We start from the raw sequence: 19055 nt of genomic DNA on the forward strand, positions 1-19055 counted from the left end.
CAGCTACTCACCCACCCTATGTCGTTTGGTGTCCCACTTAACACTTTCCGCCACTAGACCCCCATTAGGTGATAAAATGTCATCACCGACAATTTGCCGATTGTCTCCGATTTAAACGCGAACGGCATACAATCAGGGCCGTAGCCAGACTTCAGAACAAGACGAGGCAAGTTTCGAGCGCCGAAGGCGCAAGCCTCTAGGGGGGTGTGGGGGCATGCCCCCCCCCCCAGAAAATTTTGAAATCTAGAGGCTCAGAAATCCTTTTGTAAGCATTTTCCGTGCATTTTTCTTCAGAAAAGTCAATCTTGGGCGAGTGTAGAAGTTCACTTTTTTATTGCTTAGCGATACTGGTGCCAGGTTAATGACCATCTGCATTTTAAAGCATTCAAATGTTATAACACGTATTATAACAATAAAATGAATCCACGAGAGTAGCTAAGGTACATTAACATCTGCATTCTGAATGGAATTATCTTTATCCAAATCTTCAGGCTCAGCTGATGCCGCTAAATTAACACTTTCTGAAGATTTGGACTGATTATGTTGTACCTGATCGCCATTTTTTTTCACAGAAGAAAGCAGTAATTTGTTTCTGTTTCGACATTTTGAGCATGCATTCATAGGTCAGTGCAGCGAATGTAACTCTTGACAGTTTTTCCCGCCGGCGGGAAAAACTGAATGGAAAACTAATACCTGTATGCGAAATCTTGCCTTGCTTCCCGCTCTAAAATTTCACTGTACCACCAAGATGGAAGCCGTGGAAGAAATAAACCGTATCCGTGACGATCGCCTCGATTTCCTGGAAACCTTTGAAGAACATCGAAAGGCATTGCTGCATGTCTCGAAAAACACCCCTGCGATAACCGCGGCTGTACTGAGAGAGGATTATTTAGGACGGATAGTAGAAACTTATTTTGGCCTGAGAGACAACATCACCTCAATGGTAGACAGTATGGATGTTCTAGAGACAAACCTGTGCGAGCTCCTTCAAAAGTTTTGAAATTCCTCTCATACGCCAACCAAATGCAAACGGCTCTTTTAAGAGCCATTACAAACGAGAAAGGCTTGGGGGGCACCCAACGACAGTTTTCTCTAAGATCCTTTGAAACGCTATTTAAGGCTATCTGGAGTACCTTTAAAGCTCTGTGGGGTCATTTCAGGCCGCGCTATAATATTTTTATCTGTTCGGTCATTCTAGGGGAACTTGAGTCTTTTCGAAATTACTAGGGCATTTTTGTCCATTTTCCGAAAACCTTAGGTCTTATTTCCTTTCCGAAAATTTTAGCTGACCTTTTTTCGGTATCCGAAACGACATTTTTATCAATCCGAAAACACTGGACCTTAAATTTCCCATATCACCAAAGTTCGAGGTGAAAATTCTTTTAAGAAAATTGTAGGGGATTAAGGGCCTTTCGAACAGATAATTTACCGAAACGATCCGTTGGGTGCCCCTGAGGCTTGATCAGCAAATCTTTTAAAATCTATTCTTTTACATTTTCCTTTCGCTGAAACGTTCAATATTATAGTGTTTGCAATAAATCGATTGCCAGAACTGCAAACGACCTTTTGTTCTTTTACGACAGTTATATATAAAAGTAAAGAAAGCTCCCACACCGGCTCTCAGCCATCGCAGATAAGACACGGGAATAATGGTGTGTCACGATACGTCTCCTTAATGGCCCCTCTTGTAACCTTAAATCATTTGAAAAACCGCTACTCATAGTTCAGATGAAACGAATTAACCTCATTAAATGCTTTTCCCCTCAATTCATCCACCTTATATTAGGTGGTTTTATCTTAACCAATCCAATTTTTTCTAGGGATTATTTTCTCAATTAAACGTTTCTTCCAAAAAAAAGGGCCAAAATCAAGACGAGGAGACTGCCTCGTCTTGCCTCATGCTAGCTACGGCCCTGACAATTGAAGATTCCCTTAAAATGAGAAACAAAAGCCCTACTGTCTTCCAAAAAAAAATCAGCCATAAGAATAGGCAAAGTTTGATACGGAAGGATGGATTATGCAAAATGGGAAATCTCTCAATTCATGTGTCTGAAGGAGTACTTGCATTTATTACATCCAGCTATTTCACCATACACCTGTATTTTTAATTTTCCGTGCACATATCCTTCATTTGAAGAGTGGATTTAAATGAAGCATATAAATCATGAAATCGATATTACAGTGATCAACTTCAGAATTATTTGAGTTTTGGTTGGAAACCATTTGGAAAAATTCCCAGGGCCCACATTTCGCGTATGTCCGTTTAAAGAACTTTTACGTGTTTGTTTTGTTTTTTTTCCTGCCACTTTGTTATTTAATCGTTTGTCCAGATAATGGTGGTATTATGAAACTCTTCATACCAAAACCAAATTTAAACAATCTATGATGTGTTTGCCTAATGTCTTGTGCTCATTTTTTATAGCATACAGATTTCAAATTGCTGGGTACAGAGATGTACAGGATAATCGTGACGTCAAGCAAAAAGAACCAGTAAGTTGCTCATTCTGTTTCCATTCTGACGATATGATGGAACTGGGAGGGGGGGGGGGGGGGGGGGGTTGGGGGTAATCATGAAGCATCATCCTGATGACAGAAATAAAAGAAATTATGTAACATTTGTGTTTCTAAAATACTCGCTTCAGCAGATATATTTATAGTTTTTGAAGTGCCATTGATTTATATCTTCTGCATATTTGTACTCTTCAAAACTTTTGCATTTAAAAAATTAATATAGCCTGTTCAACAAATTGACGGCAGTTTTCTCTGGTCCATATACACTTGTAGGCCATAAAATGATGTCATAAAATATTGAAAAATTAACCAGCAAGTGGTTTTGAACATTTTATGACATCATTTTATGGTCTATAAGAGTATAGCCCATAGAAAAAACGGGAGTTTAAACTGCCGTTGATTTCTTAATTACGATAAAAATCATGAATAAAGTTTTTTTGCAATGTGATTGACTTATGTTTCCTACATGGTACTCTTAACAAATTGATGGCAGTTTTCTCTGGTCTATATTCTTCTAGACCATAAAATGATACCATAAAATGTTGAAAATTCAACCAGCGAGTGGTTTTGAACATTTTATGACGTCATTTTATGGTTTATAAGAGTATAGACCATAATAACTGCCATTGATTTGTTAATTATGATTAAAGCTAAAAGTTAATTGGGATTAACAATGGTCAAGGGTAGGTAACTTCACGTTTTAATGTTTTGTTCAGAATTGACACTAAAAACCAGAGATAGTTTTTGATTGTGTAATGTACTCTGTTCAGCATTTTCATTTGTAGTCCTCATTTTCTTATAATGGTTGGTAATTTAATCATCTGCAGGTAATTATCTTTTTGTTTCAGTAATTTTTACAAACATCTTGAACTTTTTTCCTAGGACCGTTGGCCACATAATGGTTATGTGAAGAAGCTTCAGCGGAAAGATGGCTACTTTATCTACTTTGATAGGACCAGAGAATGTGCTGACAAAGACGTCTACAAGTGCAAGCTATATGGATATTAAGCAATTAAGAAGTTCATAAACTGGCAAATAGTATGAAGGGCTAAGAACTATGGAGATCATCATCCGCTATTTATGGGACAAAAGGCAGTGGAACTTAGAAATAAATGAATTTTGATTCTTTTTGTTACAAGTTGTCATGTGTATAGTCAAATTATATAACAACAAATTGTTAAACAAATAACAAATTGTTCATTAACAGATTGCCATGTCAATATTTTAGAAACTGTATATAATATATTTCATGTGTACAGTGTGTTTGTGTTCGTTTTTTTTTCTATTGGCTAGGACATCTTAATGCATTATTGTATCAACAATGTGTGATTTGAAGTCTGCGGCAGATTTTTATACTGTTATCAGTTTTATGTAAAAAGGTTTTGTTTTCAATCTTTTTGACTGCTCACTTTAAATAAAAGTTTAATAAGTTGTAAACGTTTGTCATCGTTTCTGGCGTTATATTCGTCTAATTTTTTTTAACCAGGTGAATATTCCCCGGTGTAAAGTCAGTGGACGGAAGGGGGTACAGTAGACCTGTACCCTTCAAATTTCTATTTTCACTGGACCCTGATAACCTGCAGCTGCATTGTTGTTTAGGGCTGGGAGCATTGTTCTGTTGTTTGTTCTTTTGCTCTCTCGACCCTAGTAGAGATCTCATTTTCATCTCGTTGAATTTGTAATATTGCAGAAAGGAAAGCGCGGGGGGGGGGGGGGGGGGGGTATAATAATGGCGTACAGTTGCGCCTCCCCCACAGTGTAAGGTTATCACAGCACTGTTGTTCACTGCATGCAAAGCATTCTCTGTCTGTTACAAATCAGTTTTCTTTTTCTTAGTTTTGACGCGGCATACTCAATGCTGCTCTTCATTTTACAATCCATACTTTCTTCACTATCCTTTTGTTGTTATTGTTGTTGTCTACTTTTGTTCCGTTTGCCCATACGGGCAATGAGATTTAGTTCCGTACTCTAAACTTTTTGGGACTCAAACTTTTAGCTACAATACTCAATATAGCTACAGAATCCAACCTTTTGAATGAAGTTAAACAGGTATATTACGCAGTAAGATCATGGTAACCAGATCTGAGAACAAGCAGGAACAGTCAACAGTTCGTTTCTCTTCAGAAAGACATTATTCCATCCTCGGAGACCCAGGGGCAGCTAGTCGGGTGGAAGGGATTTTTTTTCATGTTCAGCTAGTAGAAATTCAGATTAAATTGAGAAGAAAAACTAGCATTTTTTTAGAGAGAAGTCACCTCAAACTTTCGAAAAGCTGAAAACCTGATCCCTATTGTTTTCCAAGGAGCAAAAACGGCATTAAATTTGAGAAAAAACACCCGAGGGAAGCATTTTTGGAAATCCAACAGTAGCTCGTAAATTCTCTTGAAAGAATGCGAGCAGATCAAACTGTGTTTGCTTACATTCTTACATTATTATTATTATTATTATTATTATTATTATTATTATTATTATTATTATTACCATTCACCATTCGAGTCCAACCCATGGACATAGGGAGAGGACCAGCCTAAGAAGGTGGGCTGTAGAAAGAAGAGTTATTTTCTGGAGTTCATGAATGTTGATGTTGCCAGGGCATTTGTTGGTGTAGTTTTCCATGTCCTTTTGATGGTGCCACGGGCTCCCAAAACCATCGAGACTGTTGTTGTTTTGAGCCACCACATTCGCTTTATTATTACTATTATTATTATTATAATAGGATAAGGGATAAGGATTGGATAGAAACTTGGACAATGAACTTGGATAAGGGCGAAGGTATCCTTTGCTATTCTACGATCAGCCTTGCTGTGTCTCAGAGGAACCAGGAGAAAAAGAAGAGTAGCCAAAATGTCTGACATTGACATTACATCGGAAAGTGCGCAAGCCAGAATTTAAGTAGGATTTAGGATTAATAGGGGTTTTGGAATTTTCACACTTTAGTGTATGATATATTTCAGAAGCAAATATTTCCTTTGTTTTTCAACGCAGATTGAATATATATATTTTCTCTTTTTATAAATATTTTAAAGCTTCACGTTGAACATGTCCTTATACCACAAGAATACGAGAATTTTATATTTGCTGAAAATGTACATAATTTTTAGGAGTACATAGGGTTGTGTTTTAAAAGAGTTGGTCATTTTATAATAAAGATTTTATATTATTATTAATAAAAATATTATTATTATTATTATTATTATTATTATTATTATTATTATCATTATTATTATTATTATTTGTGTTCGCATTTGCTTTCATTTTGTCCCCAACACAGTGACTTAAACGATCTGGCATTCAAGCAGTCAAGACTCAATGTTCTCACCTTTTATTTACCCTCTTTAACCCTTACAAGTTGAGCTGAAACTCGTCGGTGTAACAACTTTGAGTGATCCACCGAGTTACATTTTTGCTCTTTCTACAACATGAAACTGAAGCTTGAATTTGCAAAACTTATTAATGCTACTCTTAGCTGCCTCGATGTTGTTTCGGCCATCGCGATAAATTCGACTCAGATACTTTCCGTTATCTGCCTTCAGAACGACGGTGCCATCAGCCTGATTGTAGACTTGAAACCTGGCGGGGGTATTCCGACTCGAATGGTTAGCCTCAATGTGATCAATAGAACCACGGCTGACTCTGGAGAGAAATTTTCCGTTGTTTGCCCGCAGTGTGAGCTTTCCATCAGGACACCATTTGGCAATGAACTTTGTGAAGTCATCCGGGGACGACTTTTCCGCCTCAATATTATTTCTGTCGGAGTAGGGGATACGGCTGAGATACTTGCCGTTATCAGCCTTCAAACTCACATATACGGGGCCTGAAAATATATGAGATATAGCGATCCGTTACGCTTGTTTCGAACTAGAACTTAAAATTACAATTGTTTTAAAGGTCATTAAACTTGAATAGCGATAAGCAGGTTACACTTTGATACTTGTTTAAGCCTCACATCAGAACGATATTTGATGGGTTTTATAGGTTTACTATTCACAGTGAAAAAAAAATAAAGTGACATGTTATGCACGAATTAGTTCTTACTTCAGTACAAAGCCAAAAACAAGAGCCAGCCGGCAAGCAACAACATCCAACATACCTGACTAAGACCCCAAAGCTATACTTTGCACTACTCTCGGTAGTAAGGAAGTACATTTCAGTTTTGTCGGCCAAAATGGACTGAATGATACACAACCCTTCCGCAGAAAGGATCGATCATACATAGACGACGATGGAATCTTGTGGATTTATTCTATGTTTAGTTCAATATCTTACCCTCACAGGAATAGCCGTAAGCCCCATCGATGGCAAATACGATCATCATACAGAGGAAAATCAACTTCATGGTGAAAACAGTGCTACAAAAGAAGAGAGCCTGGCTCAGAAGATGACTTAATGAATTTGTTATTAACTGTCCGTTTAGTTTGTACAAAGTTAAATCACTTGAAAACAACGAATATTCTGTCAATATTTCATGGTCTATAGCGTAGATAGCGTATTGAAGAACACAGTGAATTCTGTGAATAGCATTCGTTATGTGACCGGGGCTTAATTAGAAAAATTGTGCGATATATAGTTACTGACTGTCTTGGTATTCTGAGACAACCTTTGCAGTGAATTAACGGACGAACGGAACCCGCAAAAGAAGAGAGAAATCGAGACGAAGGGCGTCTCCCAAGAAATCCTGAAACCTGTGGAAACTGTTTAGTTAGTGAAGATCCTTGTTTTTTACAAGACGGTACATTCGATTGACTCACTGCTATACACTGCTACAACTACCGAGGATAAATTAAGGGAAACCTTCCGTTTTAACAGCCGGCTCTTATAAAGACGAACTGATATTCCAGTTGTCCGAAGTGACCTTTTATTAACTGATCAACGGGATATAATTAACGTTACAACAGTACAAATTTTTTCGTATCAAACTTTGGGTTGACTTTTTGGGTTGACAATAGGACACGTTTTCCCTCCTTTTATGGTGTCGTTTATTGTTTAAGGTAAAGAGCGTTTATTGTTCGTAAAACAAAGGTTGCGATTACGGAAGCGAAGCCTGATCACCGACCGCGAAATTCAAATATCTTTGTTAGCGACTGTAGTGTTACAATGCCTCCTTTGGGGTAGTGGGGTGTGAAATCATTTCTTGAGGCAGAAATTATCTAACGGGAGAGGGCTGGGGAATTTGTGATATAAAGAGTAGGTTCACCCGTGAAAATGTCTCAAGACTTTCAAGAGTTTTCGTTCAGGGATTTTTAAACATGCAAACTAACCGAGTGTTTACAATATTGTCAGCTCTAAAAATCAACACACAGTTTCCGGCCGAGAAAATTTTCAGAAATTTTAAAAGAAAACACCTCTGGACAGATCAGCCGCTAAAAATCCGACGCGCTATCATGCCTTCCGCGCTGTAGAGGACCTGCAGAGGTCTGAACGTTCACTACCACCACTATCATAAAAAAACAGTGATAGTCGAACGACCCCAAAAAAATTTGTCTCGCTTGCGATGAACTAAACAAAACTGAGCCATTTAGCGTTGTTCCTTGAATTGCTTTAAAAATTTGTGCCTTATGACGCTATTGTCTTTTATACTTTTCCCATTCGCAACCGTGCATTAATTCATGCAAACTTCAATTTAAATTCCCTCACGAGTCGCTCAACATTACTTGTTACCAACACGAACACATACACAATACTTACAACAAAGGTTGCTTTGTAATGTTACCATTATAGAACGTTGACTATATATAACGGTAAAAAAAAGTTAATATCTCTAATGGATTCCAACTACCGCCGCTATCATAGAAAGTCGTAATAAATAAGTACAACCCCGCAATTATTACCGTCACGATAGCAATGACAGAGGCTAAAAACTGCGCCATTTAGCCTTTTTCCTCGTAGCGCTTCCAAAGTTTGCGCCTTTCTCACCTGCCATTGTTCCGTTCACTCGATAAATCGTGAAAAACTTTACCTTTGGTTTACTCGCGAACCGCTTAACATTAACCGTTTTCCACGCGCCCGCATGGGGAATACTTTTACAGATAAGTTTATCTTCTGAAGCTTAAATTAAAGAATAACTTATTCTACTAGGGTTGTCTAGGTTAGGTCTGTCAGCATCAGCAAAAGAACAATGAAATCATTCGATCGAAAAAAGGTGTGAGAAAATCGGTCTGTTGGTCACCAATGCTTGCCATAAGAGTTTCATTTGCTTTTAATTCCGTGCGCTACTCATGACTCACACTCTAGTGTGTATTTAATCCTGTCTTACTTTGAGCAATTTATCGAGTTCAAGCAACACAATCTTCACAGAGATATGGAAGCGCACCAGTGGAGGCGCACGAGAGAAAATGCGCGTCACTATCAATGACAACAATAAAATCTCTCAAACAAAAAAAAAGGTCCGAAAAAGTCAACTTTGACTGTTAATGGTTTGCCGACTGGTGTTGTTGAAAAAAAAATACGATAATACTTCTACGATCTTAAGGGTCACGCGATATGATTTTCATAATCCACAGTTTCAACTTCAAGTCAGGCAAAACAGAACCACCATGATAAAATCACTGCGCCGAGGTTTTCTATTTTGAAGCTCAAGCCAACGATATCAAATCAAGAAGAACAAGAAAAAAAAGCCAGTAGGTCTTGTGCAGGTTAAAAGAAAAACACCCTTAACGATCTTAAAAATTTTAACTTACAATTAAACTGATTTGATTAAATCTTCAACGTTTTGGGATTCTTTTACACGCTTCGGAGATATATAAGTCGCCTCGATAAGAAATTGAAACTGGGAAACGTTTGAGAAGTTTCCTTTCATTGATCACTCTTATGTTCATCTAAAAAGTGTTGATAGTCAGTCAAACCCAATCCTATAGCACAAAAGATAACATAGACCTAAATCCTTCCATTTACCGAAACTAACGCACAACTTTCCTTTTCAGGACAGATATTCTTTCCAAACTGTCCGTCTTGGATAAGCGGAACTGCTCGTTTCGGCAAACATGAAACGCGGCAGACATGAAAACCTTAAAAAAAACTAGGCTTTCCGGGAAATACCCCTAAAACAGTGGCTACGGGATACTTCTAAATTCAATAACAGTAGTTCTAAAACAATGCTACGCATACCTCTTTCTTTAACCCTTTCACTGCCATATTTCTTGGACTCTCTGGACAATTATCTCGATGTAGATGACCAAAACGGATTTAGTTGTCCTATATGAAGATCTCCTTTGAAATGTTCGCTGCTCTGCAATAACGAGGACTCAAGTTTTTTAGTGACGTTACCTATTTGAACCGTTGTTGTTTTGCTCGCGAGCACAAACACATTCTAATCGGTAAGTTGTCGGTTTATAAGTGTACTTTCGGGCCATTTTGCACTGCAGAAGCTCCCAGGCTGGCATCATAAAGCTGGAATGGAGAGTAGAGGCAATCCTCTGAAAGAATCCAGAGGTGAGAGATGATTTCATAGAGACTGGGACGCCAAAAGTGTTCGTATCGAGTCATGGTGGCTCACGAGTGAAGTTGTCTCTCTGGCCGTTGTGTGGGTGGATTCTCGGACCTACCAAGGCAATTTGGGTGAGATTTGACTTGCAAAGAAAACGATGTGTGCGATATTTTGCCAATAGGACCGGGTGGCTCGACACTTATAAAAAAAACTACTGAATTAAGATGGCGGGACCTCCATTTCGTCGTTGTATCGAAATTACCCAGAATGCAACTCGGACGGCAAAGGGGAAATCACGGGCTTTGAAAAGTGGCTCGAATCAAATGGCTGATGTTCGAACAGCTGTACGCGTGAGGGGAAAAATTGGAGATAAATGCTTAGTCAGAGATTAAGGTTTGCTGTAATGAAGGCATTTTGGTTTTAAAATGAGATTTTGAATTAAAAAATTGGAAGCAAAGATGTGTGTTTTTAGCTTTCCTCGATGCCGCAGAAAACGGGCATTTTTGGTTTTGCTTGAAAATAAACGTTGATATGGAACGGCAAACGGAGGATAAACTCAGTTTATTTGCTGTTAAAGCCTAAAACACTTACTAATTAACACTATTAGTAGACCATAATAACCAGATTTCTGGATTTGAGAACGTGGCCAATCTTGAAAGTGGTAGCCTCTAAAACGGCGAGATTAGTCGCCTTTGGCGGTGAAAGGGTTAAGCGTGATGCAAAGCTTCGCCTATAACTCGTAACTTGGGAGCATTAAACAACAAAGAGAATGTGTTTATGCCTCTTTCTTTAACCGTGAAACCCCTTAGCCAAGTAGCTAGGTAGCCGATTATTCACTTAGCCACGTAGCCACTTAATCAAAAAAGCGAATAACGTTACTGACAAACAAGTCATGTAATTTGAAATATCATTTTTTTCACCTGTTCAATTGACGAGTTCGCTCACTGAGCGCTTTCATCTCCTTGGCGATTTGTTTCTTTTTTCTTTTTTTTTTACGGCAAATGGATTTCAGAAACGACTGTTGGCAAATATTGAAATGGGAAGAAACGAACAACTTAAAGTCGGTATGTTCATTAAAGTAGGTTGTTTCAATTTTGATCGTATTTAATTTAATAGTGTTTGAACTATTTGACACTAGTCAATGAATATTTTTAGCTCAGTCGAAATTACCAGAGCGCTTGTTGTTACTAGCCACGTTGTCAAACTGAAATGAACATTTCTTGATGCTAAACTAGTTTTTGACCACTTCCTTTTACCTCCCAGCAAATTAATTTTACCGTGTTCAAGCACGCTGACAAAAATAAGGGACTAACATTAAGCTTAGTGTTAAGACAAACACATATTATGCGATTGTTTCAATATACCGAACGAGTAAATATTCGCCCACATAGCAATATATAAATTAAACAACTTAATACTACGAAAAGAACGAGCTTTGCCGTTGTACAACGCCGAAATAAATGCCTCAGGATATATAAAAGCCGTGATAAATTAGTACAACCCCGCAATTATTACTGTCACGATAGAGATGAGAGAAACTGAAACTGAGCCATTAAGTCCTAAAACTGACTAGGCTATCCGGGAAATACGCCTAAAACAATAGCTACGGGATACTTCCAAAACAATGCTACGCATACCTCTTTCTTTAAGCGTGATGCAGAACTTTGCCTATAACTCGTAACTTAGGTGCGTTAAACAACAAAGGGAATGTCTTTATACCTCTTTCTTTAATCGAGAAACTCCTTAGCCAAGTAGCTAGCTAGCCGATTATTCACTTAGCCACGTAGCCACTTAATCAAAGAAACGAATAACTTTACTGACATACAAGTCATGTAATTTGAAATATCATTTTTTCACCTGTTCAATTGACGAGTTCGCTCACAGAGCGCTTTCATCTCCTTGGCAAATTTTTTTTTCTTTTTACGGCAAATGAATTTCAGAAACGACTGTTGGCAAATATTGAAATGGGAAGAAACGAACAACTTAATGTCGGTATGTTCATTAAAGTAGGTTGCTTTCAATTTTGAACGTATTTAATTTAATAGTGTTTGAACTTTTTGACACTAGTCGATGAATATTGTTAGCTCAGTCAAATTTACCAGAGCGATTGTTGTTACTTGCCACGTTGTCAAACTGACATCAACATTTCTTGATGCTAAACTAGTTTTTGACTAAATCCTTTTACCTCCCAGCAAATTAATTTTAGCGTGTTCAAGCATGCTGACAAAAATAAGAGACTAACATTAAGCTTAGTGTTAAGACAAACACATATTATGCGATTGTTTCAATATACCGAACGAGTACAAATTCGCCAACTTGGAAATATGTAAATTAAACGACTAAATATCAGTAACAGAACGAGCCTCGCCGTTGTACAACGGCGAAATGAATGCCTCAGGATATATTACAGATCATAAAAAGGCGTAATAAATTAGTACAACCCCGCAATTATTACTGTCACGATACTCATGAGAGAAACTGAAACTGAGCCATTTAGCCTTTTTCCTCGTAGCGCTTTCAATGTTTGCGCCATTTTCACGACATTGTTTCGTTCGTTTCAAGCAAGAAATCGTGAAAAACCTTACCTTTAGTTTACTCACGAACCGCTTAACATTAATCGTTTTCCACGCGCCCGCATGCGGAATACTTTTACAAAAAAGTTTATGTTCTGAAGTTAAAATTAAAGAATAACTTATTCTAATAGGTTGTCCAGGTTAGGTCTATCAGCATCAGCAAAAGAACAATGAAATCATTCGATTGAAAAAAGGTGTGAGAAAATCGGTCTGTTGGTCACCAATGCTTGCCATAAGAGTTTCATTTGCCTTTAATTCCGTGCGCTACTCGTGACTCACACTCTAGTATGTATTTAATTCTCAGTCTTACTTTCAGCAATTTATCGAGTTCAGGCAACACAATCACTTCACAGAGATATGGAAGCGCACCAATGGAGGCGCACGAGAGAAAATGCGCGTCACTATCAATGACAACAATAAAATATTGTAAAGAACAAAAAGATGCAAAAAAGTCAACTTTGACTATTAACGGTTTGCCGAGTGGTGTTGTTGAAAAACAATACGATAATACTTCTACGATCTCAATCCTTAGGGTCACGGGATATGATTTTCACGATCCACAGATTCAACTTCAAGTCAGGCAAAGAAGTACCACCATGACAAAATCACTGCGCCGAGGTTTTCTTTTTTCAAGCTCAAACCAACGTTATCAAATCAAGAAGAACAAGAAAAAAGGCCAGAAGGTCTTGTGCAGGTTAAAAGAAAAACACCCTTAACGATCTTAAAAATTTTAACCATCTTCTACCGTGTTACAATTAAACTGATTTCATTAAATCTTCAACGTTTTGGTATTCTTTTCAGTACACTCTTCAGAGATATATAAGTCGCCTCGTTAAGAAATTGAAACTGGGAAACGTTTGAGAAGTTTCCTTTCATTGATCACTCTTATGTTCATCTAAAAAGTGAGTGATAGTCAGTCAAACCCAATCCTATAGCACAAAAGATAACATAGACCTAAATCCTTCCATTTACCGAAACTAACGCACAATTTTCCTTTTCAGGACAGATATTCTTTCCAAAAGCTCCACTTGGATAAGCGGAACTGCTCGTTTCGGCAAACATGAAACGGGGCAGACATGAAAACCGTCTAAAGAACAAGGCTTTGCGGGAAATACCCCTAAGACAGTGGCTATGGGATACTTCTAAATTTATTAATGTACTTCAAAAACAATGCTACGCATACCTCTTTCTTTAAGCGTGATGCAAAGTTTCGCCTCTAACTCGTAACTTGGGTGCATTAAACAACAAAGAGAATGTGTGTATGCCTCTTTCTTTTACCGTGAAACCCCTTAGTCAAGTAGCTAGGTAGCCGTTTATTCACTTAGCCACGTCGCCACTTAATCAAAAAAGCGAATAACTTTACTGACAAACAAGTCATGTAATTTGAAATATCATTTTTTTCACCTGTTCAATTGACGAGTTCGCTCACTGAGCGCTTTCATCTCCTTGGCGAGGTTTTTCTTTCTTTTTTCCTTTTTTCTTACCGCAAATGGATTTCAGAAACGACTGTTGGCAAATATTGAAATGGGAAGAAAAGAACAACTTAAAGTCGGAATGTTTATTAAAGTAGGTTGTTTCAATTTTGATCGTATTTAATTTAATAATGTTTGAACTTTTTGACACTAGTGAATGAATATTTTTAGCTCAGTCGAAATCACCAGAGCGCTTGTTGTTACTAGCCACGTTGTCAAACTGAAATGAACATTTCTTGATGCTAAACTAGTTTTTGACTACTTCCTTTTACCTCCCAGCAAATTAATTTTAGCCTGCTCAAGCAGGCTGACAAAAATAAGGGACTAACATTAAGCTTAGTGTTAAGACAAACACATATTATGCGATTGTTTCAATATACCGAACGAGCACAAATTCGCCAACTTGGCAATATGTAAATTAAACAACTAAATATCACTTACAGAACGAGCCTCGCCGATGTACAACGGCGAAATGAATGCCTCAGTACATATAACAGGTCATAAAAAGCCGTAATAAATAAGTACAACCCCGCAATTATTTCTGTCACGATACTGATGAGAGAAACTGAAACTGAGCCATTTAGCCTTTTTCCTCGTAGTCCTTTCAATGTTTGCGCCGTTTTCACGACATTGTTTCGTTCCTTTGGAGCAAGAAATCGTGAAAAAGTTTACCTTTACTTTACTCGCGAACTGCTTAACATTAATTGTTTTCCACGCGCCCGCATGCGGAATACTTTTACAGATAAGTTTATGTTCTGAAGTTAAAATTAAATAATAACTTTTTCTATTAAGTTCTCTAGATCAGGTCTATTAGCATCAGCAAAAGAGCAATGAAATCATTCGATCGAAAAAAGGTGTGAGAAAATCAGTCTGTTGGTCACCAATGCTTGCCATAAGAGTTTCATTTGCTTTTAATTCCGTGCGCTACTCATGACTCACACTCTAGTATGTATTTAATTCTCAGTCTTACCTTGAGCAATTTATCGAGTTCAGGCAACACAATCTTCACATAGATATGGAAGCGCACCAGTGGACGCGCACGAGAGAAAATGCGCGTCACTATCAATGACAACAATAAAATATTGCAAAGAACAAAAAGGTGTAAAAAAGTCAACTTTGACTATTAACGGTTTGCCGAACGGTGCTGTTGAAAAACAATACGATAATACTTCTACGATCTCAAGCCTTAGGGTCACGGGATATGATTTTCATGATCCTCAGATTCAACTTCAAGTCAGGAAAAGAAGTACCACCATGACAAAATCACTGCGCCGAGGTTTTCTTTTGTCAAGCTCAAACCAACGTTATCAAATCAAGAAGAACAAGAAAAAAGGCCAGAAGGTCTTGTGCAGGTTAAAAGAAAAACACCGGTTACGGTCTTAAAAATTTTAACCATCTTCTACCGTGTTACAATTAAACTGATTTCATTAAATCTTCAACGTTTTGGTATTCTTTTACACTCTTCAGAGATATATAAGTCGCCTCTTTAAGAAATTGAAACTGGGTAACGTTTGAGAAGTTTCCTTTCATTGATCATTCTTATGTTCATCTAAAAAGTGGGTGATAGTCAGTCAAACCCAATCCTATAGCACAAAAGATAACATAGACCTAAATCCTTCCATTTACCGAAACTAACGCACAACTTTCCTTTTCAGGACAGATATTCTTTCAAAAGTTCGACTTGGATAAGCGGAACTGCTCGTTTCGGCAAACATGAAACGGGGCAGACATGAAAACCGTCTAAAGAACTAGGCTTTCCGCGAAATACCTCTAAAACAGTGGCTACGGGATACTTCTAAATTTAATAATATACTTCTAAAACAATGCTACGCATACCTCTTTCTTTAAGCGTGATGTAAAGCCTCGCCTATAACTCGTAACTTAGGTACGTTAAACAACAAAGAGAATGCTTTTATACCTTTTTCTTTAACCGTGAAACCACTTAGCCAATTAGGTAGGTAGCCGATTATTCACTTAGCCACGTAGCCACGTAATTAAAGAAGCGAATAACTTTACTGACATACCAGTCATGTAATTTGAAGTATCATCTCACCTGTTCAAAGAGTTTGCTCCTTGAGCGCTTTCATCTCCTTGGCGATTTCCTTATTTTTTTTTATATTACGGCAATTGAATTTCAGAAACGACTGTTGGCAAATATTGAATTGGGAAGAAACGAACAACTTAACGTCGGTATGTTCATTAAAGTAGGTTGTTTTCAATTTTGAACGTATTTAATTTAATAGTGTTTGAACTTTTTGACACTGCTCAATGAATATTTTTAGGTCAATGAAATTCACCAGAGCGCTTGTTGTTACTAGCCACGTTGTCAAACTGAAATGAACATTTCTTGATGCTAGACTAGACAAGTTTTTGACAACTTCCTTTTAGCTCCCAGAAAATTAATTTTACCGTGTTTAAGCATGCTGAGAAAAATAAGGCACTAACGTTAACATTGAGCTCGGTGATCAGACAAACACATATTATGCGATTGTTTCAATATACCAAACGAGTAAATATTCGCCCACATCGCAACATGTGAATTAAACAACTTAATACTACGAAAAGAACGAGCCTTGCCGTCGTACAACGCCGAAATGAATGCCTCAGGGCATATTACAGATCATAAAAAGCCGTGATAAATTAGTACAACCCCGCAATTATTACTGTCACGATAGAGATGAGAGAAACTGAAACTGAGCTATTATGTCTTTCTCCTCGCAGCACTTTCAAAGTTTGCGCCATTTTCACGCCATTGTTCCGTTCGTTTTAAGCAATAAATCGTGAAAAACTTTACCTTTAGTTTACTCGCGAACCGCTTAACATTAGTCGTTTTCTACGCGCCCGCATGCGGAATACTTTTACAGATAAGTTTATGTGCTAAAGTTAAAATTAAAGAATACCTTATTCTACTAGGTTGTCTACACTAGGTCTATCAGCATCAGCAAAAGAGCAATGAAATTATGCGATCGAATAAAGGTGTGAGAAAATCGGTCTGTTGGTCACCAATGCTTGCCATAAGGGTTTCATTTGCTTTTAATTCCGTGCGCTACTCATGACTCACTCTCTAGTATGTATTTAATTCTCAGTCTTACTTTCAGCAATTTATCTAGTTCAGGCAACACAATCTTCACAGAGATATGGAAGCGCACCAGTGGAGGCGCACGAGAGAAAATGGGCGTCACTATATCAATGACAACAATAAAATCTTGCAAACAACAAAAAGGCGCGAAAAAGTCAACTTTGACTGTTAACGGTTTGCCGACTGGTGTTGTTGTAAAACAATACGATAATACTTCTGCGATCTCAAGGGTCACGCGACATAATTTTCATAATCCACAGTTTCAACTTCAAGTCAGGCAAAACAGTACCAACATGATAAATTAGGATTCAAAAGCCGTCTTGAGCCCTAATAAAGATCATTATCATCATTATCATGATAAAATCACTGCGCAGAGGTTTTCTATTTTGAAGCTCAAACCAACGCTATCAAATCAAGAACAACAAGAAAAAAGGCCACTAAGTCTTGTACAGGTTAAAAGAAAAACACCCTTAACGATCTTAAAAATTTTAACTATTTTCTACCGTGTTACAATTAAACTGATTTCATTAAATTTTCAACGTTTTGGGATTACTTTTACCCACTTCAGAGATATATATGTCGCCTCGTTAAGAAATTGAAACTGGGAAACGTTTGAGGAGTTTCCTTTCGTTGACCATTCTTATTATCATCTAAAAAGTGGGTGATAGTCAAACCCAATCCTATAGCACAAAAGATAACATAGACCGAAATCCTTCCATTTACCGAAACTAACGCTCAACTTTCCTTTTCAGGACAGATATTCTTTCCAAAAATTCGACTTGGATAAGCAGAACTGCTCGTTTCGGCAAAGATGAGACGCGGCAGACATGAAAACCTAAAAAAAAACTAGGCTTTCCGGGAAATACCCCTAAAACAGTAGCTACGGGATACTTCTAAATTCATATACTTCTAAAACAATGCTACGCATACCTCTTTCTTTAAGCGTGATGCAAAGCCTCGCCTATAACTCGTACCTTGGGTGCGGCAAAAAACAAAGAGAATGTGTTTATGCCTTTTTCTTTAACCGTGAAACCCCTTAGTCAAGTAACTAGGTAGCCGATTATTCACTTAGCCACGTAGCCACTTAATCAAAGAAGCGAATAACTTTACTGACATACAAGTCATGTCATTTGAAATATCATTTTTTCACCTGTTCAATTGACGAGTTCGCTCACTGAGCGCTTTCATCTCCTTGGCGATTTTCTTATTTTTTATATATTACGGCAACTGAATTTCAGAAACGACTGTTGGCAAATATTGAATTGGGAAGAAACGAACAACTTGAAGTCGGTATGTTCATTAAAGTAGGTTGTTTTCAATTTTGAACGTATTTAATTTAATAGTGTTTGAACTTTTTGACACTTGTCAATGAATATTTTTAGCTCAGTCAAATTTACCAGAGCGCTTGTTGTTACTAGCCACGTTGTCAAACTGAAATGAACATTTCTTGATGCTGAACTAGTTTTTGACTACCTCCTTTTAACTCCCAGCAAATTAATTTTACCGTGTTTAAGCATGCTGACAAAAATAAGGCACTAACGTTAACATGGAGCTCGGTGATCAGACAAACACATATGCGATTGTTTCAATATACCGAACGAGTAAAAATTCGCCCACATCGCAATATGCAAATTAAACAACTTAATACTACCAAAAGAACGAGCCTCGCCGTTGTACAACGGGGAAATGAATGCCTCAGGATATATAACAGATCATAAAAAGCCGTAATAAATTAGTGCATCTACTGTCACGATAGAGATGAGAGAAACTGAAATTGAGCCATTAAGCCTTTTTCCTCGTAGCGCTTTCAAAGTTTGCGCCATTTTCACGCCATTGTTCAGTTCGTTTTGAGCAATTAATTGTGAAAAACTTTACCTTTTGTTTACTCGTGAACCGCTTAACATTAATCGTTTTCCACGCGCGGGCATGCGGAATACTTTTACAGATAAGTTCATGTTTCCGTTTAAATTAAAGAATAATTTATTCTACTAGGTTGC

The 19055-nt window shown here is 37.6% G+C and overlaps 1 protein-coding gene and 1 pseudogene across 2 annotated transcripts; one reads left to right on the top strand and one right to left on the bottom strand.

The window, feature by feature from the left end:
• The first annotated feature begins 2385 nt into the window (after positions 1-2385).
• LOC146458380 (meiosis expressed gene 1 protein homolog pseudogene) lies at positions 2386-3772 on the top strand (annotated as a pseudogene). The gene is made up of 2 exons (XR_014858262.1): positions 2386-2490; positions 3394-3772. The product of XR_014858262.1 is annotated as a meiosis expressed gene 1 protein homolog pseudogene (transcript).
• A 2045-nt stretch (positions 3773-5817) lies between these two features.
• On the bottom strand, positions 5818-12514 carry LOC146458381 (uncharacterized). Its single transcript, XM_085090884.1, has 4 exons — positions 12390-12514; positions 10855-10952; positions 6778-6860; positions 5818-6325 (listed from the first exon to the last, which is right to left on the bottom strand). Exons 1-4 carry the CDS (start codon positions 12465-12467, stop codon positions 5907-5909), a joined length of 678 nt encoding a protein of 225 aa, XP_084947010.1. The 5' UTR covers positions 12468-12514; the 3' UTR covers positions 5818-5906.
• Positions 12515-19055: the final 6541 nt, after the last annotated feature.

Source organism: Pavona decussata, unplaced genomic scaffold, assembly GCF_977016875.1.
Source record: "Pavona decussata unplaced genomic scaffold, jaPavDecu1.1 SCAFFOLD_233, whole genome shotgun sequence".
Classification (NCBI taxonomy): Eukaryota; Metazoa; Cnidaria; class Anthozoa; order Scleractinia; family Agariciidae; genus Pavona; species Pavona decussata.

Bases quoted from the DNA above. Each gene is read 5' to 3' on its own strand.
- LOC146458381 (XM_085090884.1), bottom strand. From the start codon at position 12,467: ATGGCGCAAACATTGAAAGCGCTACGAGGAAAAAGGCTAAATGGCTCA. The intron at 10,953-12,389 runs GTAATAATTGCG...ATTTGCCAACAG, and splicing joins CTCTCATGAGTATCGTGACA to TCGTTTCTGAAATCCATTTG. The intron at 6,326-6,777 runs GTAAGATATTGA...ATATATTTTCAG, and splicing joins TTACGGCTATTCCTGTGAGG to GCCCCGTATATGTGAGTTTG.